Source organism: Temnothorax americanus, unplaced genomic scaffold (assembly GCF_048541705.1).
Source record: "Temnothorax americanus isolate GAGA-0224 unplaced genomic scaffold, ASM4854170v1 Scaffold2, whole genome shotgun sequence".
NCBI lineage: Eukaryota > Metazoa > Arthropoda > Insecta > Hymenoptera > Formicidae > Temnothorax > Temnothorax americanus.
Window position 1 is genome coordinate 3382168 of NW_027509338.1, and position 25753 is coordinate 3407920.

The 25753-nt window shown below is 43.5% G+C and overlaps 1 protein-coding gene and 1 long non-coding RNA gene across 3 annotated transcripts in view; both read right to left on the reverse strand.

Annotated features, from left to right (window-relative positions):
- Positions 1-25753, reverse strand: part of LOC143896857 (uncharacterized) — a 59766-nt gene that overhangs the window by 31778 nt on the left and 2235 nt on the right. The window lies entirely within an intron of this gene.
- Positions 695-25559, reverse strand: Pka-c1 (Protein kinase, cAMP-dependent, catalytic subunit 1). The gene has a single exon (XM_077404960.1). It carries the CDS (start codon positions 23705-23707, stop codon positions 22646-22648), a length of 1062 nt encoding a protein of 353 aa, XP_077261086.1. The 5' UTR covers positions 23708-25559; the 3' UTR covers positions 695-22645.

Below are 25753 nucleotides of genomic sequence, written 5' to 3' on the forward strand. Positions count from 1 at the left end.
AGCAGTAGCCGCTTCCTCGATTATGTATGACAAGATTCAGGCAAAGCGCCTGAATATGTACCAAACGCAAAAAAAAAAGAGAGACTATCGAAATCAGCAGATATTTCATTAAATACTAAAAACAGCAAAAAAACGTAATTGTATGCCAGCAAATTAGTCACAACTCTATATGCATTTATGTAAGTATACGCTATAAATATGTATTGCGAATTTTTGGAGAGTTCTTTAATGGCCTTGATGTGGATTGAAAGCTTCAGATTGCAAAAACGAAATGGAAATAAACGTTGAAGCGTTTTGAGATAATTTTGACAGCAGGATATCGTAAATATCGCTTAACGCCCGATATGCCGATGTATTTTAGTGCACGTAGGACGCCGGTACATGCACATCCTGCGCATGAGTCGCAATATTGTCATGCGGAAGAGCCGCGTTTATGACGCTCCCCTTCGTGATCGTGAAACGCGAGGCGGATTCGGGTCGACGATCGCACGCTGATCGAAACGGCGAACGATGAAGTGGATCGGATATAGGATTGCGGATGGGAAGCCACACGTGCGTGTCGTCGCGGCGCCATGGGCCCCACACGTGGCGCGCGATACGCGTGAAGTATAGGGATTTGTATACGGGGCGAAAAAGAAAATAAATAAATAAAACAAGAAAGGGGAGAGAGAGATCAAGCACGATATGCGCCATGTAAATTATACAATCTTTACAATAGGATTTATTTAAATTAATATTTACAAAAAATGAGATTTTTTTGATATATCCATTAATTAATTCGATTAACTCATCGGTTGCACTAGATCCGGGATAATACAGGTCCGATCCTCTCTCGGGGGGATTTTGCCTACGTGTACAATCGCATTTATAGCGGCTAACAATCGGCTACGATTTACAAACATAATTAATCACAAGGCGAGAAAAATCCTCACTTTACAATATACCCTCCTCGATGCAAAATAGCGATAATAATTTTGTATTTTTTTCTCTCTCTCTCGTTAATTCTTCTCTTTTGTGTGTGTATGTGTAATTCTTTTTTTTTTTTTTACTTTTACTTTTATACTCACAGGTATCCCTATCGTGTCCCTATACACGTACAGACAAGTTTAAATACTTCACTCGTACGAACTTTGGCGTAACATCGTTAGCGGACAATTACTATTATTATTATCATTATCTTTTATTATTATTAATATTATTTATTATTAACATTATTCGCCGTGCACACGATCCTCATCTCCGGTGCGTGTGCCCTCTCTCTCTCTCTCTCACACACACACACACACACACATCCTCGCGATTTTCGCAAACGTGGCGAAACAAATTGCCCCACGAGTCGTGTCACTCTTTGTTTCGCTCTCGCACTCGCGAATCCGCTCGCAAGTACACTCCTCCTTCGCTCTTCTTATCTTCGCTTATCTAACATCATTATAAAACTGACGGAAATCAGAGAGTTCTCGATAAAACCAACTAAAGTCCCGCGCGTTTTGCTGCAAGTTCAAGCGGCAAATTCCATACCAGACACATGTCATTATTGAATGCACACGTGACTTTAGTATTTCTATCGTATGTATCTGAAAGAGACGAGATCTCACGGATATCACAGAGACGACGCCGACGTGTCTTTCTCATATAACTTCTTCGCGACTGTGACGAATAATTGTGTATACTCCATGCACGCATATATACATATAATAAAGTACGCAACATCTATCGACGTTACGATTTTCCCGCGTTATGAATTCACAATTCGTCAGATATGTGAAAGAGGAGCGTAATCGGAGTTCGATCGATCACGCCCGCGAGCGCTGCGCGAGAACGACATTCATCCGGAAACGTAGCGGACCATCCCGATGAAAAGATCGACGTGCGTGAGCGAGTGATGTTGCTCCCGCGTCGATTTTTCCATCTCGACCTCCCGCGATTTGAATCTGTTGCGATATACAATTTCCCGCATGGGTCTCTCGCGCTAAGGTCCATTCAAACCAATTGTCACCGAGAAATCTCGCGAGAGATTGCATGGCCGCGCGCGGCTAGAAAATCTCGTTGGCACTCCATAGATTCTTCGCGAATCGCTTCGTGACGTCGTACACATATCTCTCGAAGACCGTATACCAATTCGTTTTACTTTTTGCGGAAAAAAGGTACTGAAAATTGCGCAATATCACGAGATGTCGACATTCGCGGCTCGCACAGATTGTGATTTACGATTTACCCTCGCAAATCGCGCGAGGGACGAACGACCGGATGGACGCGCTATGCGATCGCCAGTGCTTGGACGTGACGTCCCTCTTGGCAGGAACGTGTATACGATTCCGCGCGATCCTTCCAAGAGTGCACGGATTGAAGACACACGCGTGTGCGCGCATACACACGCACGTACGCACGCACGCACGCACGCGCGCGCACACACACACACACAACACACAAAACACACAAAACACACAACACACACGCACTCATTTATATATATAAGTACGCACGCACGCATACACGCATGCCAAGGAAATCAATAAAATCAGTGTAGGTACAGTAGGTGCAGAAGCTGGGTTTCGTTACCCCTAAAGAAGCTGTTTATTTCATACAGTAATATAAATCAGATCTCTAATAATGTTACCGATTCTTTACAGATCGCCTATCTTTTCTCTCCCTCTCTTTCTCTCTCTCTCTCATATATAATTACGTATTGATGTCCATTTAAAAATATTTCGGCTGTAATTTTTATAGTAGAGACATGTTATTTGGCCAGGAACAATCCCCACACATATCCTTCTGTCTTATTGTTAGCTGAAGAACATGCGTTGCGACAATTTGCGTCCATTTCTCACTTAAACCTTAATTGGTCTGATGGAGTCACGGCCAACATTGCCAAACGTATTACAATTATGATATTTGTACTATGCAACATCGTCATAAAATTTGTCTCTAATATAATATAATATACAGATAAATATATAATTAAATATTTAAATATCTTTAATATAATTTTTCAAACCGTTATTTTTTTCTTCATCGTAATAGAATATTGTCATTTATTAATGACACGTCTTTTTTGCGTCGAATTTTATTTCAACGTTTACATCTCTCTTTTTGATATTACAACGAGATCCATAAATACATTGTTATTTTCCCTTTGTCGTATCAAGAATCCCGTTTTCAAAAATAGGCAATATTTGGGTCGTGATTCGTGACATATGTACGCAATGCTATTTCGACGGACCAATTAACGCTTAGGTTGACTGTTTTCGCAAATGCGATTAATTCTCAAAGCAAACAAGTCCAAAAACATCCCGCGCGCTTCAGATGAAAATATCCGTTCGGTGCAACAAAGAGCCGAAAATAAAATTGGCGCGAGAGTTTATCTGCCCTATTTCTCTGATTGACGTGACATAAAAACACCAAAAATTTCAGCCCGCCGTGTATTTTTCGCGTCGTGGAACGTACTTTCGCTCTCTCGTATCAACGATGCATGGCACGATTTTGCTCGATGTTTATCGCCTATTATCGTACGCGATTACCCGTCGTATCGAAATTCCGCGGATGACGGAACGCGAGCGATAAAAAAAACAGCAGGCTCGCGAAATGCTCGTTATATACCGTGGCATACTCGCGCTTACGCATCCGCGTGCCACGCGCGCGAGAGCGTAATCAGGTGGCATTTGAGGTGTGTCGTGCGTTCGATTAAATATTTGCCGATCCTGTTACGGAATCACATTAACACCCGTCAAAATACGCGGACAGATTCGGCTGACGAAGAAAAATTTCTTTCACTTTCTCGATCGCGAGCAATACTGTCCGCGGATTCGATATTAATTCTAGCAGGAAAAGATAAAGTCCATTATTAATCATTTTCAATATTTTTCATTATAATTTTATACTCAGTTCATTACAATATTAATTTTTTACATCTCTCCCTGTTATAAAAATTTTACGACACATTTCCAGAATTACATGTTTTTACATATTTTTTCAACGCACAACTAATTCTGACAATTTCTTGACATTCTCTTAGTCCATTATTATGTCACCGTCGTACGTCAGAGCTTCTTCTGCTAGAATTAACCTTGAACAAAGATGTCTTCGCTACACATTTTCAGTTCTGATTGTAACTGATTGTCATCTCGTGTCGAGATCAAACAGTTTTCGTGTTAAGTAAACGAAAATCTGAACATATCCAGCAGGAAATATGGCGCAAAATGGAGATACAATAATACATGCCTGTTATCGCGAACGGAGCCTATACGGATTGTTGGATTTGGCCTATTATATTACACACGATTACGTACACGCGTGAATGCGATTTAACGCTTTCAAAAGTTTGAATAGATTTTCGCAAGCATCGTCGTCGCTTAACTTCGCCCACGATTAGCGTGGAAATAATTTCCTTGTGCGTCAACGTAATCCTACAGATATACAAGATGTCCAAAGGAAAATTTTCAATAGCAGATTTTTCATGTGAATTGGCATAAATCTTCTTTTAGTGGAATTTTTTAAGAAAAGAAAGATCAAGAGTTATTGCAGAAATATTTTATGTGACATGATTTAATAGAGAAGATTTTATATATACAATAATCCTTAAATAAACGAGATAAAAAAATGGCGAATAACACAGATCTTCGTTTCAGATCATTCTTATTTACGTAAAGGAAAATTTTATCCTTTTGAGATTTAGTTGCTAGATTAAACAAAATTTAGTTTTAACGTCGATATTCTCGACGTTCAAAACTAAAAGACAATCAACATCAGATCTTAAAAAACTGTCATCAAATAAATTCTCGCTTATTTTAGGATATCTTTTATATTCGACCAAGAATTTAAATTTAGTCGTCCGAGAACGGCTGTCCCAAATGACTCCTTAATTTCTCGCCGTGATCAGAAACGAAAAAAAAAAAGAAGTGCCTCGTTTTCTCTTTCAAACACTACGTGCATTTATCTAACACATAAGAAGCAAAATCGATAGAGAGGAAGATTCAAGTTAAGGAATCAAACTTGGCAATGCGGGTTCTTGCGCGAGATTCTTCAGGAAAATAGATCAAGTGAACGACGAGACGAAACGAGACGAAAAATCGGTCATGGTATTTCAAGTCGATCCTTTCACTCGCATGCCACGATTTAAGAAGTGTTGTCTCGGAAAGCGAAGAATCATCGAAATAGAGATCCTACAAAGAGACTTCTCGCGCTTGACGGTGAACAAAATCGAGATAAGAGATCGAAAAGAGAGCCGCGTATCTCACGGGATTCGTGTTGCGTTTTCGAGACTAAATTGACGAGCTATTTGACGTCATAAAGATTGAACATAAAGATTGAAGAGCTCCAGAATGTGCTGAAGTAAATGAATCTTGCTTTTAATCAGGCTTGACTTCACAAAGATTTCCTCTTTAGATTCATTTAGCAAGTAGCACAGTTGTAAAGTTTAAAGGCTCACGAAATCCAGTACTAAAAAAATTCCCGAAGGTTGCGAACGTTTCACGTGCGTGGGCGAAGAAGACGTATTCACGCGCAGAGCCCGTGAATTGGGAGAAGGGTCAATGAAAGGCAAGTCTGAGATTACCAAACGGCAACGCTGCGGGATTGTCGCAGCGAGATTAGTCCGGATATTCGTTTAATCCGTGGATTATCGTTAATTCAAATCTAAGCGCCGCGAGATAAAAACGAACTCTCGTCTTTCAGATCAGATCTGATTCACCCCACGTGGAGAGATGCGATTTTCCCTCGAGCGAGCCCCTCGAAATTCGAGAGGGATCATTAGAAGGGATCAAAGGCTCTGAGCTCCGTAAAAAGGGGCAAATCGAGGCTTGTAAATAATCGTGAAACTGGAAAGATATAATAAGGAACTGCCAACTTAAATGCTGTCCCTTAAATGCGAAAACTTTTATTATTCATTCACACTTTCATTATTTTATATTCTCTCATCGATTTTATTTTGAAGCAAATATACTTTTCTTTATTATTTGAAATATCATTTATGATATCTACTCTCCAAAAAGAGGCGTACATTTGATTCCATTAAGAAGATGAAGACGTACTTTCTCGAAAGTAATTTTAACTATGCCAAAAAAATCGGTGATTTCATTGAATTGCACTTCACAAGAAACTGATTTGAAAGAGATGTACACAGATTAACGACAAATATACCGCACCGCGCGCGAATTGCAACATGCCGAGGCGGAGCTCAATGAAGTGCTTCGTCATTGAGCGATTGTCCTCGAAAAGTCAAAGCATTTAAGTACATATAAACCACTCAAACTAATGGCCATTGAGCTATACCTGCCTATATCGACGCGCGAGGATCTTCAAAGGCGTATACGTAAAGCAATTACATTAAACGTAACAAAATACTTTTCTGCGAATCAGCCAATTTATCAATTTCTACTTTTATCCTCATTTCGCGACCCGATGGTTTCCAATCGTCTTCCACCTCGTGCGAGATATGAAAGAAGCATTCAACTTAATGGAACGACATTGAAATTTATGGACGTCTGCTCCGAAGGTGTATAACGATCACTCTAACGACAGATGAAACGATCGCGAAGTGCCGCTGCATAATTGCGATAGTCGCCCGGTGTCTATTACCGCATCTGGTATCCAGACGTGACAAGTCGTTCGAATAAGATCACAATATCGAGCCCTCGACACGACGATACCCTCTAATTGAAGTATTAAAATGCTCATTTAATTCTAATATTATACTGAAGAAAGGGAGAGTAACGTCAAACTGTTTTTAATATAAAATTTTCCTTATCTCTTATAGCGGCGCAAATATAAAGAAAGATAATTTGTAATGACGTAACATCTTATAAATTGTCGGTAATTAAAAGAACATTCTCTGTGCACAAAATACCTCGCCCGCGCGTCGATACTGCCAATTATAGAGGCAACTCTCTTTGGTATTACACTAAAGGTTCAGGCTCTCGTTTATCGATAGAATCAATCGAACCAAAGAGATAATGAAAGTTAAATGAAAAGAGTTATTAAATGAAAAGGGGAACTCTCTTCTGCATCAATGTTATTGCATCGATCCTTGAGAATACACGTCTGTGTGTGTACACGCGCTTTATTCTTGGAGATACGACGAGCTCATTTTCCAAATTCACTCCCAATAATCATAAATATTTCCGAAGAAGTGGAGAATAAGCCCCCGCGAGACAGAAAGTTACCAGTGATTTCCTGATGTTGTTATATTCAAAGCGGCGACGAATGAAAACACGAGATCAAAAATATTTATCCGACCTACAGCGTTCCACATTTGCACGTGGATAAATATTAAACTGAGATCGCAATGAATCGTGATTAGTTTAATAAAGGAGCGTTACTTTTCTGTAAATAATTGATGCAATATTGCGGACGGATTTTTACGATGTAAATGTTATACGTGTGAAAATTACCAATATAAAAAGAAATTTAATAAACGCACGTGTTTCGACAAATATTTAATCAATGTTTATCCCTTCCACAATTTAATTTCCTGTAAAGTTCGTACATCACCCGGTCGCTCGCATTTATGCTATCAGTGTTAGAATGAAAACGCTGAGAAACAAATCTATACATCGCTAGACGCTAGCCAAGAGTAAATTATAGATTGTTATATATAATTATTTAAAAAAAAACTACAGTATAATTTTACAAATTAAATTTCTGAGATTTTCAAGGCAGGGGACGACTCGAATTAAATTTATGTTTCATGGCAATCACGATATATACAGAAAATTTTTATTTATATAGTCGTGCGCGTTGAAACATTCTAACCAACATAAATACATACTTTTCAGTAACTTATCGTGAAAAATTATGCGGGCGATCTGTGACATTTAATAAATTCCGCAGCCTTGGGAGGTCGAGCATTGTGCACGCAAAGCAACGAACTGTATCAAGGTTATAGCTGGTCTGCAAACGAGGGAGCGTACGCTACGTAAAAAAATTGTATTCGCGTTCCTGAGGCCTAGCTAAAAGAAAATCACAAATATAATTGGAAATACAACAAAGAGCGAATTTTGCTCTTTCGTGTAACGACCAAATTGTGTAGCACGACACAACAGGACGAAGAAGAGCACAAATTACGTTTCGTAATTACTCGAACACAAATAATCAAAATAACGAAGACATGCAATAGAGATGAATGCAGTAGAAATGGAAACAAGAACAAATAATATACAAAGTGAGGCGATAAGCTCGTAAAAAATCCGGTATGACTTAAAGGTAAAAAAATGTTTTCCTAATATATCAAGTCTGTGTACCACATGATAATCCATAATTCAACATGTACCTGACAATTATCGTCATTTATGTAGACGCTATAATGAATTCACATCCCGATCATGTGTAAAATACCTCACATTCCACTATGAGCGATAAAGTGCACGTATCCAGAACTTTACAAATACACAAATGGAAATAATTATCTTATCCACGTTGCAGAACAGAGTATCTACAGAGTATCTATTCTCGCTGAGAGAGACGTCGCGACCAAACGTTTCGGATTACGTCACTATAGTAAAAGCGAGCGATGCATCAACGAAGTGTTCGACACATGCAGAGACCACACTGCCGCCGGCCGTCGGGATTGCGTCAAATGTTTACGAACTGCTTCCACTTAGGGGTGATATGTCGTGCCACGCGCATCGCTCCGCGAGACAAACGGCACGAACCCTCGCGCGACAGGGATATGTATCGCGATTCGTACGCCGTTTCACGAAAACGTCCCAGTCACTTTTCGCAGGCACGATAAGTGCGAACGAAGCGAACGCTGACATTTAGGTGGAGAACAATCCGCGAGAATAATTCCAAGAACAAGACTATTTCCGAGAATGCTTTCCGAGTGCCGGAGGGAGGACATTCCCGAGGACATATCGAAAATGATTCTTAACGCAATAACGATGTTTTCTGAAAGCGCTTTCCGAAGACCAGGAATATTCTCGTGATATTTCTCTGATGTATTATCGACCGTTTTAGCCGCGACAAACGCAAACATTATGTCCCAAAGATACTTTTGTTTTTGGGCTAAGTAACTCGCAAATATTCCAAATGCAAGATTGTTTTCTGGGAAAACGAAAATATTCCGACGGTGGGGTCTCTTAGGTCGCGTCGCTTCTGCGAATTCGCAGCGTGCGTGTGATGTTTCATTAAGCGCAGAAACTCTAGCGCACACACAGGAGCAAAACAATCTAGTATAAATAAGTCTGCGCAAATTCATACGGCAAGTCGAAGCGGATCGTTACGCAAGGCGGAAACTAACTCGCTCGCTGAATGTCAAATTACGAATGCGAGCCTAATTTTTTGCCCACACAGTCCGTTTTCACGTGTGGACGCATTGCACGTGTACTGTATTCTGCGACTTGCGAATTCGACGCTACCAACCCGTGGGCGATGCTCTATTTGCGCACTGTCGGTGCGCAACGACAACGATGCATCTCGAGGCGAATTGATCATTTAATACGCCGGTCGTAACTTTTATGAACGCGGTTTAAGCACGGGCACGCTGCTGTGCCACTCGTACCGTTAAGATTGTTATCTCGTCGCCGAGAACGATTCTGCCCGCGCAATATCGCCGTTAATCGTGCGTTTCTCCGCTCTAATTGACAACAAATGCTTCCGTCCGCTCCCTTATTCTTAGCGTTCAAAGCGACCGGGGATCCATTCCAAGTATCTAATAAAAAGGAGATCTCGTAATCAAATATCTAAGATACATAAAGTTCCCGATTATTTACGATACCATCTAATACCATCAACTGCATTGTTGCCAATGAGCATTATAGAATATATCGAGGATACAAGAGAAGACATGAAGGTTTAAATTTAAGTTTGTTTTTTCCTGCAAACTTGAAAAATTTATGAGCGAGATTTTAAAATAAAATTTTGACGGATTTTCGTGCGAATTTAGCGTTCCTGAATTTTGTTGAACGGATCACTCGACCAGAAGCTGAGTTCGGTATCGTTGCGCAGCTTTTTTATCAATATATATAATACCTACGCAACGATACCCAAACTGTCGTTAAGGATATCGCTACAGGAATGATTTCGCATTTAATCGATATTGTAAAACAATTGAAGCAATTATCGTATACGCCTCGAGTAAGGGAGACGGATCAATGAGTTATCGATGCGAATTCAAAAGTAATTGGTCGTGCATTTGTCGCGAAGAGCGACTTAATCGAGATATAGAAACGATATATGGTACGATCAAAAGCGGATCCGAGGGGGGAATACGCGAAACAAGAGGAACGTGGGCGACAGACAAATTTTACGCGGCACAAAAATGTCACGCCGCTTCTTTATTATAGCGCGAACGCTTCGGGCTGTTTGGCGAAGCTAACGGCGCGCGCCCATCGATTATCGATGGAGCTTTCTGTGAGAAGAAAAGGACAAAGGTATAATTCAAATTGCGGCTACGCTCGACAACGAAAGACACGACAGACGGGTAAATTTCCATGCTATCTACAATTGTATCCGGGCTTATTATAGGTCGAAATCACATATCGAGCATCCTCCTGGCTTCCAATTCTGTGTGACGAAATTGAATTTTTGTATTCTTCTTCGGAAAAAGCGTCGCAGAAGCGAAAAGTGCCGTCATTAAAAAAATAAGCTGTCGTTTGCGAATTTATTATCTTCGGTGTAAAATGTCCTTGTTAAATGTCCTTAGATTAAATTTATATCGTACTAAAGTCTACGATTAAAATAAATTGCGTGACAAGGTTCCGTTTAGATCCTTGAAGCAGCTTGAGTCATTGAAACTTTTTTCATTTTTAACGCCGAATTCGCACTAATTTTCTTTCTTGATTCATTTTTCAACATCTGTCATAGAAAGAACATAAAATAATTTTGAAACCCTCTGTATAATCGCGCACGCGCTCCTTATCCTCTCTCACACCTGCCCTTTACGCCAAATCGTTAGAAAGTCGTAAACGTTCACTCGCGAAGTCGAGGTCAGTTGGACAAGAATAACGAGTATTTTATCCGACCGGTTGTCATAAATTTTTTGACGAATTCTCCAAAAAAAGTATTATAAAAATGAAATTTCGCGCACACTATGGAACCTAAAAGAGCCATTGTGCTAAAAAAAATTGCATTTTCCCCTATAACTAGAGCTCTGAATCAGCGAAACGATCCATTTCTCGTCCCTGGAGACTCGACTAATCACTGGCAAAACCCCATTACACGAACGACTAGCACAAATTTAGTCTATGTTAAACTTAATTTTTATTGACTCTGGCAAAAGAGAAACTATGGATGATAAACAGACTAAAGACCGATTGATCAAGCAATGATTCCGGTTGTTATTTCTTTAGAAAATTTCTTTAAGAAAGAATTTCTAAAAAAAAATTTCATCTTTTCTCATCATCGAGAGGTTTGCGAAGAAAACGTTCAAAGTCCAACCTGTAGCAAGTTGCTACATCTGAACATGGAAGATATTCCGGTGTAAAAACAAAACAAAGTAATAAAATAACCCTTTTTCGAAATAATCCGATGTTTAAGAAGTTAAATATTAAAACATTCTATTGTCATACATGCTCGACGAAGAATTAGCATTTTGAAAGTTTTTTTTTCCTCGTAAATCGCAAATAAGAACAGCGAGCTATTGTTGATAGAGCAAATGTAATTAAATTTATATCAAAAGGGATGTTTCTCATACTATGATTACACCTATTTATTATAATTATATTTATGTGTAAGATTAGTCTCAATATACGCAGACTAAGAAAAGAGAAATTTATTAAATTATTTTAAGAGGAAGAACTTTTTCTCTCGTATTATTCATCCATTAATTCATTCCTATCTTAAATCGTTTAGAAATACAATTGATAAAACATATAGAAATTATTATTCCCAACCATCCCTTATTATCTTAACGATTATTATTTTGACAAGATTACTCAAAGTTAATATATACATTACGAAACAGCCCCATTTCTTTGTATTAGCTTATTGTCGAACATGATTCAACATATACTTCTAATCAACATGTAAAAATTGAATGGCAGAGAAACTAAAACCTGAACCATCAGAGTGGATATATATAATACGGAAATACTATTTAAAAAATCAAATAGTCAATCTTTTAAAATAGCATAAAGCCGTCCTAAACTGAATAGCAGATACTGTTGAATGGTAATGCTGACGTAGTATAAAAGTACAAAAGGCGCTCGTGCTCGACGACAACGCGATATTATGCGTGCCGATCAACGAGAGATTTACGTGTGAAAGTCTCGTTATATATAAAATCATTTCCCTTTCGCGTCTACATTTCTCACGTATAACTGTACGTAACGCGAGCGGCGTGTAAATCTTCAGTAAGGACGTGGGGAACGCAACACGGTCGCCCCAGCACATTTTTACGCCATATAAAAGAAATCAGATTGAAGTATGGCAGAGAAGTAAATAGGTCTGGTCTATTAATTAGAGGTAAATAATATTAATCAATAATAACCAATATAATAACAGATAATATATTTATAATAAATCTATAAAAATAATATATATTAATAACATAAATAATAATAATTAATAACACAAATAATAATAATAATTATATGTGAAAGAGATTCGTCTGATATCTAATTATATACCTAATCTAATCTTAAAATTACAATCAGATTCGTAATACATACATTTCCATTATTCACAGTGATTCTTATATGACTCTTTTAGATCTTTCGGACTTTAGGAATTATTAGAAAAAGTATTTCTTAATTCTCGTTCCAACGATTAGAAAACCGTAAGAAAATTAACATTTACCGAGTCTTCTCGGTTTATTTATCTGTCGCAGTCGAGTATTATTTTGTTAACGTTCAGGTTCTTTCTTGTGTGGCGAGAAGAAAGCGATATCCGAGCACGGAGGACGTCGATGGGGAGAAACGAGAGTTACGTGACGCAAAGCATAACATGGGGAAGAAAGCGCTGACCCATTAAATTTCCGTTGTCCGGAAAAAGTCGACGGGACTCCAATAAATACGCGACGTGTATCTAGGAATCGCGCGTTAATATAAAAAATCTGAAACAAGCGGTGGTTTTTCTCTCTGAAAGGAGAAAGGAGAATCCGAACTCCCCCGGATAATAATGGCAGACGCCGGTTTGAAAATCAAACTTGCTCGCGTCTGCGGTTCCCTCGCAATTAGATTAAACGCACAGTTCAATTTTAATTTCGGCCCTCTCGAATGAATAATTGAGAGAATGAAGAAAACGGAAAAAAAAAAATTGACATTTAATTTTAATAAGTTAAAACCGTCGACGTTCTCCCATTAATCAGCCGAATTTAATCCCTCTCCCGTCTTTCTTTCGAAAAAGATATCATCGATCATCGCGAGACAAGATTATTAGCGGAATAAATAATTCGAGGTCAGAATACGTAAGTCGAGATAATTCATTAAAAAAAACAAAAAAAAAGAACAAAAAGAATTATATAAATATTTTCGCAAACGTTCAAAATTCCGAATAATCGTTTTATACAAATTACTTTTATCAATCCTCTCTTCAACACGTTACAGATTACGACGATTTGTGATAATTCCGCGCTGAGCATCGATAATGCCGAAACGAAAATTCAACATTAATCTACTTCTCGAATTGTCTCGGACAAACTGTTCATCTCAAACGATTTCACGTTGTCAGGCACGAGACGCATCTGAGGATTGCCTCGTGCCTTAAACGCGCAAAGGCAGATGCGCGAATTTTCGAGGCGACGTATTTATACGCGCCTTCGGCGTCAGGGGCCCGGGATTGGATCGCGACGAAGAAGAGAGAGACTTATTACGAGACGAGGCGATTACGCAAGCGAGCGCAACTTCGTCGCGCGGCGACGAGAGAAACGAGGAGAGAGATCCGGATGAAATGAAGTGAGGTCTAAATAGCGCGCGTTCCATCGCGTAATATTAATTACGTATCGAGTTACGTCAGTTTCCCGAGGCGTTGTCAACCGCTCCGTGCGCTAATGACGAATTTGGAGTAATGACCGACATGACGAATTTCTCAGAAAATTCATAACTAAAAATAAAGAGAAAGTAGATCGCAATAAGATTGAGCGCAAGGACTCGCACAAATAAAGGTTCTCCAATTTCGAAAGACTTTCTTTTCGCTCTTGGAAAGACTGCAAAAATCTCCATTGTTGTTACTAGATTTAAGTAAATGATGTAGCTATGAATTATGTGCGATGTGTTCGCACAGTGTTTTTTCTCGTGTGGCCTCGCTTATTGTTGCTTTGCCAAAATTTTGCCAAAATACGAAGGAAGGTCACTTGCACTCCGTCATATATGACATTCCTCTTGTATCGATCTCTATTGATACATTGATAGGCAAACCGCTGTATTAATGTATTAATCTGCTGTGATTTATCTTTGTGGATAAGTTTTTCCGCGGGCACAAGAGCGACACAACTTTTTTAGCAAACAATTAATACGCAGCCTCAAGGACGCCAAGAATGACGAAGTGCATAGCAGGACGCGGATCGATTGTGTTTACGAAAAGGTTCTCGCGTAAGAGCGAAAAGAAATTACGAAGAACCCGCGCGAAACGATGGGAGGAAACACTTTTCCACTCGCGCAATTTAATCCGAGCGCGGCGAGAGAAGAGACGGGGTTGAGCGAGATTGAACAGATCAATGCGGAAGAGAGGCGTTTTCGAACTCGGACGACGGCGACGTAGCGTAAAGCGGCGACGCGAAATCCGCGGTTCGCCAAGCCGCATTTCTCATGAACGTCGCTCTTTAATAATCAGCGTCGTGGAGTCGCGTGACGACACGCATACGAGACCTTCGATCGCTGCATTTTCCTTTCATTTCTTTTTTCATTTTTAGAACGAATATGGATCCGATACGGAATCAAGATCGCGAACATTCGACAAACGTCCACCGTAATTTAAGGAAATCAACTTAAATTAACTCGTTCGTCGCGATACCGTGTGTCGAATGATCGCTCCATGCTATAGAATTAAGTAACGTGAAATTGAAAGAAATTTAAAAAGCGATGTTACATGAAAATGTTCCTTGTGGACTCATAGAGAAAGTAGCTGAAGGACGTTGCGATGTAATCTCCCGTATATTAACTCTTAAACCGAAACATGCAAAAAATGATTAGCCTCTGAGATTTCTCGTACATTTTATTATATTATTCTTCAAAATATTCGTAAAAAATTTTTTTGTTAACTAGTTGATATATATCCGTTAATAATTTATAAATTTAAAAAGTATGCTGATTGTAATACATATAATAATAATATATTTTTATTACGTATAATAGTTTACAAACTTTTAGCAGAGGCTAATGTTTCGATTTAAGGATTGTGGAGCTCGGTTTTGTCATAAATTGTGTTTCGCGTCTATCATTCTCAGTGCCACACAATGTAAGAAAACGCTCAATGTCTCTCCACGAGCCGCGACGACCAGAGATACGGAGAGACACGCAATAAAGTAACAAAGGGACCGAAGTATAATACAGGCGCCGCATGCCGGCGCATGTGCCGGATGCAATTTAGAACGGCGGGCGAACGTTCAACGAGACGTTTCGATAACTGGCGAATATCTGCATGGACACGCGCGTTGTGCGTACGTATACGTGTGTGTACGCGCGCTCGTGTATGCATGTAACATGTATGCGTGCGTGCGTGCGACGATGGCGTAACGAGCGATCGCTAGGATCGAGGAATAAACTACGTATATAAATAGGACGACACTTGTACATCTGTGTGTGATACGAAGAACACTGAATTAAAAGTAATTGCGGGGATAATGTACAACGGGGGCCGGGGAAAAATTCGCAGGTACACGTGTGTGCTGTCCCTGTGTGCCTACCTTCGTGTTTCTCGGTGCGTGCCGACGTACACGCGTATATATACGCTCTTTGGGCGATTGTAAAGACGATTAAGCGCCGATTTTGCACCGACGGTCACCCGGTTCGTTCTACGTGACGGTTAACCGAACGTCAATTAGTCGTCCCTTTTTTCCGGATTAAAGTCATATAGCTATGATATAGACAGAGAAAGAGAGAAAGGGGAGACAGTGAAGGAGATGACCAGCGGTTTCAACAACCTCAGTTAATTCTAATCGCAAGTTCTGCGTTATTGGCTCGGTGCATATATCCACATCACGCGTTTGACACTAAACGGAGCCTCTGTCATCCTCGTCTCAACATCAACACATCAAACCTTCTCCATATATATTAGACACAAACGACGCTTAGAAACTGAAGTGTCGCGTTTCGTGTTGAAAGCGCGACGAGGATACGAATTGTTATTTCTATTTAAAAAAAAAAGACAAAGAATTTGTCGAAACAGCATTAACGCAAGGTTGGTCGAAACCGGGTCTCTTGAGATAAATAGAAGTCGCGGTCGGTGCAACATCGGGCTTAAGCTAGAAACGCGAAGATATTCAGGGAAGAATCGCTCTAAAGGAATCACTCCGCAGTGAACACGACGATATACGAACTATTACTGTTACCTATCGCTAATATTTACACGAAACGCTTGCGCTCGCATATACGTCGATTAAAGCTTCCCGCAGGTGCAACAAACCTCCTGCCGTCGGGGGCCAATTGGGAAACGGGAGACAAGCGCTTGGCCGATTAAAGTTGGACGCAGTGAAAAACATATTGCAAAACCGCGGGCGCATCGCGACAGGTTTTCGATTGTTTATAATGTAGCGCGAAAAATTTTATGCGCGACGCGTAAACGTAAAGGCAAGAAATTATTGTGCAGCTGCGTTCTGCTGCATCATTTTATCATGCGGAATTAAAGTTATTTCAGAATTATTTGCTTCATGCACGGAGTACACCTGTACACACAGTGATATGTTATTGAGGAATATAGCTTCGTTCCTTAATTATTACGACGAGATAAACTAAACGTGTTCTCGGATCACGCACAAACACGTGTATTGGAAGATACGAGAATGTATAAAACTTGCCTGTGTATCGTCTATTAAATTAAATATAGAATTACAGTTGCAGATCATACAGGGAACGATATCCCCCCCTTCAATTTTCAAAACACCGACGCCATGTATACTCCATACGCTGCGCGATCCACGTAAGGCCAAGTTCGCGCGATCGCGATAAAATTATTTTTACATGAGAAGCGGACACCTCCTTTTTATCACGTTGTAACGTACCCGCCTGACATGCCTACGCTGCTACTGACATAGCGTACCTTAATATCGCGAGCCGCCGATTGATATCGTATTATCTATCCGGTAACAAATGGCCGAGGTACCTTGCCAGGAAAGAACAACGAAGGTCCTTATCAATAATACAAGCGACGACAATTCGCCCTGTCGTATATCCTCCAGTCTGTGATGTCGACAATAAAACATTAACACGATTGTGATCGTAATCATCCGATAAAAATTATTATTGCTCGCTTCGCGACTAAAATGCCGACAACCGTAACTCTTCCGAAAGTTATTTTCACCTACGCGGCGATTTGAGTGTCTCGTTAATCAAAATTCTCTTGCGCGTCGTGGCGTTAAATACCCAGCTAATCCTGACAATAAGAAATATTTCAGATAAATACCGTTATTTGGATTACAAAGAAAAAAAGATACCGATATACCGATAATGAAATTCTTTCGAGAATATTTGTCAAAAGGCGATAGATGAAGGACATATGGGTACTCGATTATTATTTTTTTTTTATCGACGCGTTCGCAAGATAAATCTCTTGAACGATACGATTTAAATAATTCTAATCTATACCCTTGATGGTTATCTTCTCTGCATCTCCGGCAATAGCGACGATCGTCTTCTATAATAAGAACTGATAGCAAATGATGACTGATAACGGTTATCACGCATACACGCGCGCGAGGTAGTAACCGGGTTTCCGACGAAAATTGCGGAGATTATTTGCGGGGATGTTTGTGCAACTCAAACAGCATTCGCTCGTGTATAATTCCCTGTTCCGAAATCCGTGTAATCACGGATTTTACGGCAACATTAGGTCTACCTTCCACATATGACATCTATACTTCGGCGAAGTTATTCGCGGCGCAGCTTCGCATGACGTTATTAAAGAATATCTCGACGTCTCATCTCCCGCTTTACACGTTTTATCAAATTTAAAGATAGATTAAAGATAGAAAATTACGCACGATAATCATATCTGTTGAGAAAGAAATGGATAGCCACTTTAATTTAGAATATCAATATTGAACTTGGATTAATCGTCGGAAAGAGGTCGAAAGTTTACGATATTATCTAAATCGGGTAAAGAAAGAGAACGAGAAGTTTATCGCGGAGAACGGAAGTTAAATTAACAGCGATACTTGAAATATAATAATCTCTATTTCGTGTTACGTGAAAAAAAAAATCTAAATTCTCACCAGATTCCGATAGGCGAGATAAGTAATGGTTGCATTAGTGAGCAACATAGGAATGCGAGGTAACTGAAGATTCCTGAGATTGTTATTGACGGATTGATTATCTTGATAATACAAGCATCTCGACGGCTGTCGAAGGATAATCGATATTGAAAAAATAAGAAATGCTCGACTCGACGAATCGAATTAGCAAAGCGCAGAGTTCTCTTTGAGGAAATGTCATACGTTCAGATATAGATCAGTTGTCCATCTGAATCAAAAAATAAACAGGAAACTGTTCTTAATTTGAAGGCGTCAAATCTGGATATCAAATCCGTTCCAATTTTGTAATATTTTTTAGATATGGACTCACATATTCATAATCTCTCGCGAAATAAATAGTTTCACATCATCAGTAATCAGAATATAATGTATAATCTGTTTAAAACTAATTTAGACTAAAATTCAAACATTAAAAAATGTGTCAAAAATTCTATAATACGATCGTCGCAAAATGTAACTAGAGCAAACGAGATCTCGTGATATTACTCGGAATTGAAGAACCGAGAATAACTTGGATCTCGCCGAGCTAGAAAATGGAAAAAAGGAAAAAGAAGTGCGAAAAACGATTTGAGAAGCCCGCTACTGAAGCAAATAATTTGTATCCATTTGTCGCAGCCGCTACACTAATAATAACTGCAGATGCTAAGCCAGCAATGCTATTTCGTAGAACAATTATATCAATGCAATCTTGTCTCAAGTGGCTTAGCCTCTATTGTGCTTAGTAGTGCTTCAATTTCTTCGTCATACGCGCACATACGTATATATAATACACACATACACGTATGTATACAATACATGCATGCGTATATGCGAGCGCAATTGCATACCGCGTCGGCCAAAATCTCGTTGTCCCAAAATCTCGTCACGAAGCCGCGCCAAGTACTTTGCTTATTTTGCTGAGAGTCGCACAAAACCGCGCTACCGCCGTACCTCCTCCCCTCATTCCAATTCCTCCGTAACATCACGGCGTGTGCAAACGCGAACGAACGGCGTGTGCATTCGCGTATAAAGGTAGGAAGGAAGATATAAGCATACGTCCCGTGTGGTACAAGCGAGGGGAGGAGATGACGGATCCCCCTCTTTGATCTGTCGTCACTCGCGAAATTACACTCGTATACGTGCAACGAATGCGCGCCGTCCGTCTTTCTGTATTCCGCATCGCCTATCAACTGGAGATTGCACGAAGATTCACGATGTTGTACCCCATCGCGTCGATCAGCTGATCGCTCGCTCTCACGACCTAATAATTTCCCGGCAGAATTCCGATCTCGTTTAACGCGCGGAAGGCCAACATCGATATTCGCATTGAATTGAATGCCACGCAAAGTCTTTCAAAGTCGTACTTCGATCGGATAATACGTTCCGACATAAAAATTCATATTATTACAGTTCTCTCGGTATATAACGCAAAAAATAACACGTTGCGTCGATTGCGTCGCGCGGTGTCGTCCGCCAGAATCGGTACACGTTCGTTCGACCGAACTAAACTTTGAAAACTTGCATCGGCGTAGACGCGCGATAAACTTCATACTCGGCTCATCACGAATGCTAAAAGGATATAAAAGTTTCGTAACGTCAACTTACGTGCCGCATTTCCTCCGCATTGTCCGCGCGCGTGTTAGCCCATCGCCGCTGTGAATCGATACCCGGCCAGTCACGTCGCGCTTCTGGCGTGTGCCCAATCCAATTCTGAACGACCGTTTTACTCATTAACGAAACTTCGTCTACCGGCGATGTTGACGTCAAACGCGCGAAGATCTTTTGGTCTCGAAAGCTGATTTCGCCCGGTTTCGCCCGGTATTCGAAAGATAGCGAGAGAGAAAGAGAGAGAGATATGACAGTTTTGCGCGTGGCCCAACGCGATCTCCGATCGCGTAATCGCGGCCACCAAGTTTCGCCATTAGCTTCCGATCTTTTTACGTCAATGTGCTTCGTTACCGCGATGCTTATTTATTCGCTTCCGGTTTAGTACGTTTTTACCACGTCCTATATTCTCCCCTGCGCTCTTCCGTCTCGTTCTATCACGCTTCTTGCCGAGTTGAGATCATTAGTCAGGGTTTCTTGCTTGTTTTCCTTTCATTTTACGCGTTGCGACGAGTCTCTAACAATACTCAAAGACATCTACATTATACGATGTCGACGATACCGTCGTAACACTTGCGTTACACGTTGAAGCTCGGTTTTACGAGAAAACTGTTAACAACTTAAACTGTATATTCGCAGCTTTAATAGCCTCATTCCTTCTAATATTGGTGTTGTAATAAAGATATCCTTATGCCCCACGGTAAAACTTGGAATATATGACAGATACCGATTCGCGATGGCGAGAGTATCCCTGTATGTTTCGTACTTGGTCTACGTTGGAGAATTAGACGCTTAATCTTTCGGTGTATAGCGCAGATAACAAGAAATATACGTCGCGGGACGATGCGAGGGATTAAAACCGTTCCATGCGCAGCGTGCGGATCCACAGAGTGTTTCGACGATGACGAGCATACATATGGATATCCGGCCTGTCTTGCGCGTACAGAAATGATCCTCGCGTGAATTTTGCCCGCGGATATAAAGAATAAGCCACGTGTCTCCTCCAATTGGCCCGTCATCGGCGATTGATAGCAAACGTGTTCCAAATATAAACATTATTTCAGATTATCGTATTTATATGTTCATTTTGTGTTTGTTTACGTTATGCGTGTATGAGTGTGTATGCGTATGTGTGTGTATGTATGTGACGACTAGTTGTACAAATGTGGATCATACTTACGACGAGTACGCGCGTCGTACTCTCTCTCTCTCTCTCTCTCTCTCTCTCTCTCTCTCTCTCTCTCTCTCTCTCTCTCTCTCTCTCTCTCTCTCTCTCCCCCCCCCCCTCTTTCTCTCTTTCTCACACACAATCTCTCTCAATGGATCTCTCACGACGAATAAAGAAGATAGAGACAAATAGATAACGAACGATGCACGATATGACTCGCTTCGCAGTGCGGTACGATACCTGCTTACCGAAGAGTTGGAGAAGACACCGGAGAGACGACGCTGCGCGCGATGGGGGACGGGGAGGGGCAGGGGCAGGGGGACGGGCGAAGGAACGGAGGAGATAGGAAACGTCGTTCGCAAAGACAACGAGAGACTATATGTACAAGGTAACTTCGGTACGGTGACATTTCCGACGCTGATAACAGTTAATCATTGGGAACAAACTTTACACACGGCCTCCTCCGTAAACCGGATCATAAGCTATCGTTAATGGATGACAGGGGGGCGCGAGGGAGGGCAAGGGGGCATAGAGGAATACGAGTGGCGAACGGATACACACACATATATATATGTATATATATATATATGTGTGTATATATATATATATATATATATATGTAGGTCTGGAAGTATGTTCCGGGACTTTTATTTTTGATATCGGTATATTCCGGGACATTTGGCAGTTTCCAGGACTGTCCTGGAAAAAATTGATGTCCTACGGCATTTTTTGGGACAGTTTTTTGAATCTGATTACATATATATGCGTTATATTCCAGGACTGTACATTTCAAAAAACGTAAACAGTCCCGGAACATACCTCTGGACCTACATATATATATATATATATATATATATATATATAGTATACAGTAGTATAGTATTACGTTAATGAATCGATTAACCGGCTAAAAAAAGAGATTTCTTCATGTAAAAAGTGATGCTGGCGTGTGACGTCTACTATATATGAACCAAAAATTATGTGTGTATACAATTTTTGGACGTTTGAACGCCAGCGTGTAAACGTCCCGTATCAACCGTTTTCGCGTTTCTCTATCTTCCTTCTCTCTCATGTCTAGCGAGTTCGGTCGCAATGAAACGCGCGAATTGCCACGTGCTCTTTCTCTCCCTCTCTATATCTCCCTCTCCCCCTCTTCCTTCCAGGATCGCTCGCGAGAAACTTCGACCCCCCAAAAAAACTCACTCCGATTCGCCTGGCTTTTGAGAGCTTTCGTTAAACGCGGATACACGCGCGCGCGCGCTGACACAGATGCACCCTTCGCTCTTTCACTCTTTCTCTTCCGTTCTTTAACTCTCTCTCTCTCTCTCTCTCTCTCTCTCTCTCTCTCTCTCTCTCTCTCTCTCTCTCTCTCTCTCTCTCTCTCTTTCGCTCGCTCTCTCTCTCTTTTTCGCAAAAAAAGCGAATCACCAACGTGACGACGGCGATGACGAAGGAGCGCCGTGCCGCGTGATCGGCTCTGCGACGATGAGACGCGACCACGACGTTGCGTATCCACCTGCCGTTGCGAGCAATAATTTGCCGAGCCGGCGCAGCGTTCAAAACTCGGCGAACTCCTTGGCGCACTTCTCCGTCAGCGAGATCCTCAGGGTCTCCTCCTCGTAGTCGTCGAAATTGCTGGTGTCGCCTGGTCCCTTGCAGCGCGGTATGAACGGCGCCTCTATTCGCTTCTGGAAGACGGCTATCCAGTCGGTGCTGGCGAACCACTTGTGGCCCTTGATGTCGTTGACGCCCGCCTTGAGGTTGCCGTACCTCTTGGTGAGGTCGACCTGGAGCAGATTGCGCAGCAGGTCCTTGAGGTCGGAACCGAAGTGGGACGGGAAGCGCGGCTTGCCGCTCACGATCTTCTCGTAGATCTGGATCGGCTGGTCGGCGAAGAATGGCGGATAGCCAGCGGCCATCTCGTAGACCAGCACGCCCAGCGCCCACCAGTCCACCGCCTTGTTGTAGCCCTTGCTGAGGATGATCTCGGGGGCGAGGTACTCGGGCGTGCCGCACAGAGTCCACGTCCGGCCCTGCACTCTCTTGGCGAAGCCGAAATCGGTGACCTTGAGATAGCCCTGCGAGTCGATGAGCAGATTCTCCGGCTTGAGATCCCGGTAGATGAGGTCGAGGTAGTGGAGGTACTCGAACGCGAGGACGATCTGGGCCGCGTAGAAGCGCGAGTGCGGCTCCGAGAAGCGGCCGACCTTGCGCAGGTGGCTGAACATCTCGCCGCCGGGCACGTACTCGAGCACCATGTACAGGTAAGAGTTGTCCTTGAAGTGAAAGCGCAACGATACGAGGAACGGAAAACTGATCGCCTGCAGTATCCTCTTCTCGTTGAGCGTGTGCTCGACCTGCTTCAGCTTGACGACCTTCTGCTTGTCGAGTATCTTCATGGCGTAGTACTCCTTGGTGGGCTTGTGCTGGACGATCATTACGCGGCCGAACGAGCCGGTGCCCAGGGTCTTGATCCGCTCGAAGTCGTCCAGCCCGGCGGTGTTGGTCGGGTTCTTCTTCCACTTGTCCTCGAACTCCTTCTTCGCCTTGTCGAGGAACTCCTTGACGCTCTCGGCGGCGTCGACCTTCTTGTTGGCGGTCGCGGCATTGTTGCCCATCTTAGCTGCCGCGCTGATGCCCGCGTCTGCCAGAGCAGCACCACGGGACTTGAGGTAATCCAGAGGACTGCTACGTCTTCGTCGGCGTACGTCCGCGTCCGCAGCCGCCGATGAGCCTGCCAGGGCTCCGCCGAGCTCCGATCTTCTCAGAATTTTTGCCACCTTCTAACGCGCGCTGCCGATCGGCCCCGCGACGTCTTCTCTTCGCGGCGGGTCAACGCGAAACGCCCGCGCACCGACGATAATGACGACTTACGAAGACGAGGGTCTCCCTTATCGTCCTTATCCCCTCGCGAGATATCGTCCACGTACCCAGAGATCGGGTAAACGCGACGCGGCACGCGGGGCACCGTCGCCGTCGGACAGGTGGACCCCCGGCGATCTCGTAGGGTACACGGGGGGTGGGCGGCGAGGGGAGGAAAGAGAGCCGAAGAGACGGGTTAAACGCGTACACTCGCGCGAGTATTATTCACACGGTAGAAAAAACAGACCACACACAAAACACACACGCAAAGGGGGGCGAAGTAGAAGCGCGCGCGCGAGCGCGAGCGCGAGCGCGACGCGAGAGAGCGGCACCCTCCCGGCCCGGCGCAACTCCGGACTCCGCGCGCCTCTGGGCTCTTTCCTCTCTCTCTCTCTCTCTCTCACTCCTACGGCTTCCTTCCCCGCTGTCGCCGAGTATATTCCTCCCGGCGAACGTCACCACGCACCGCAAACGGCGCGAGTGCGAGTGAGAGCCAGAGAGAGGGGAGAGGGAGGCGAGGGAGAGACTCCTCCTCCTCCTCCGTCGTCGTCGTCCTTCGGCGAGGGGGCCCCCGACTCCCGGTGATTTGGCGCGTCGGAAAAAAATGGGTCAGCAGCGATCCTCGTCCACGGCTCGCGCCATCTTCTCTGTCAATTGTACCAGTCCGTCGTCGTTGCTCGGCGGCGGCGACGGCGGCGGCGGGATGCCGTTTCTCTCTCCTTCCCTCGCCCTTCCGCCCGCGGATAACACGGCCGGTCCGTCCGTCGGGCACGGCACGAGTGTCCGTCTCTCCTATCCGGCCCGCTCCGTTTCGGGCACCGCGATCTCAGGTATCCCTCGCCCACCCGCTCCCGTCTGTCCCGTGGCCCGTGCGCTGTGCGCTGGCCGACGCGGGCGGAGCAGTCACCCAGCACCGAGTTTCACTGTGTGATGGTCGCGCGCGCAGAGCCCGGCGCGGTGAAGCTCGAGCTTCTCGCGACACGCGAAACGCGAAACGCGACACGCAGGCAGGGAACGAAGGCGGCGAAAATGCAGGCGGCCGAACGGCGCTCCGACGACGGCGACGGCGACGTCCTGTGACCGACCGAACCGCTCGCTCCGCTCGTACTCACCGCTCTCGCCAGTCCTCGTCTCGCAACCGCGGTCGCGTGTCCTTCCTCGTGACGTTCGCCAGGCGAGTGGCGAAAAGAACGGAGAGGACAGAACGATCCGCGCACCTTCTCGTCTCTTTCTCGCGCCCCGGCACGTTTAATGTAAATCGAAGCGCGACGGCGAACGGGGCGGCACAGTCGATATTACTTATTATCTCGGAGACTCGCTCTCTCGCGTTTTTTCCCGGCGTCGCGTCGCGGTCGCGTGTCCACGGAGGCGCACACGGCGCTCCAAAGTAACGTGCACGATTGTGTGCCGTCGACGGCCCAGCGACGGCGACGGCGACGGCGACGGCGACGGCGACGGCGACGGCGACGACGTCGACGGAGACACGGCGGGCCGATGGGATACAACCGTGCCTAAAGATGGCGACGCGACTCCTCCACCGCTCGTACGTTCGGGGGGGTTTTTCGCACGAGTGCGAAAGTGACGAGGTGCCGCTCCAGGAGGCGAGAGAGCTACTGTGCGCCGCGGGTCAGCTGTTGCTTCGACGCGCCGCCGAGAGATGTAGCGTCGTACGGGCGGCGCGCGGACTCGGCCGGTGCTGCCGCCGCGCGGCGCCGCCCGGAACCGAGGCCGCGGCCGAGCCGAGCCGACCCGAGCTCGGCCGAACGGCCGCCGGCCGCCATCTCGGCGACCCGCCGCGACCG

Coding starts and splice junctions, on each gene's coding strand:
- Pka-c1 (XM_077404960.1), bottom strand. CDS start 23,707: ATGGGCAACAATGCCGCGACCGCCAACAAGAAGGTCGACGCCGCCGAG.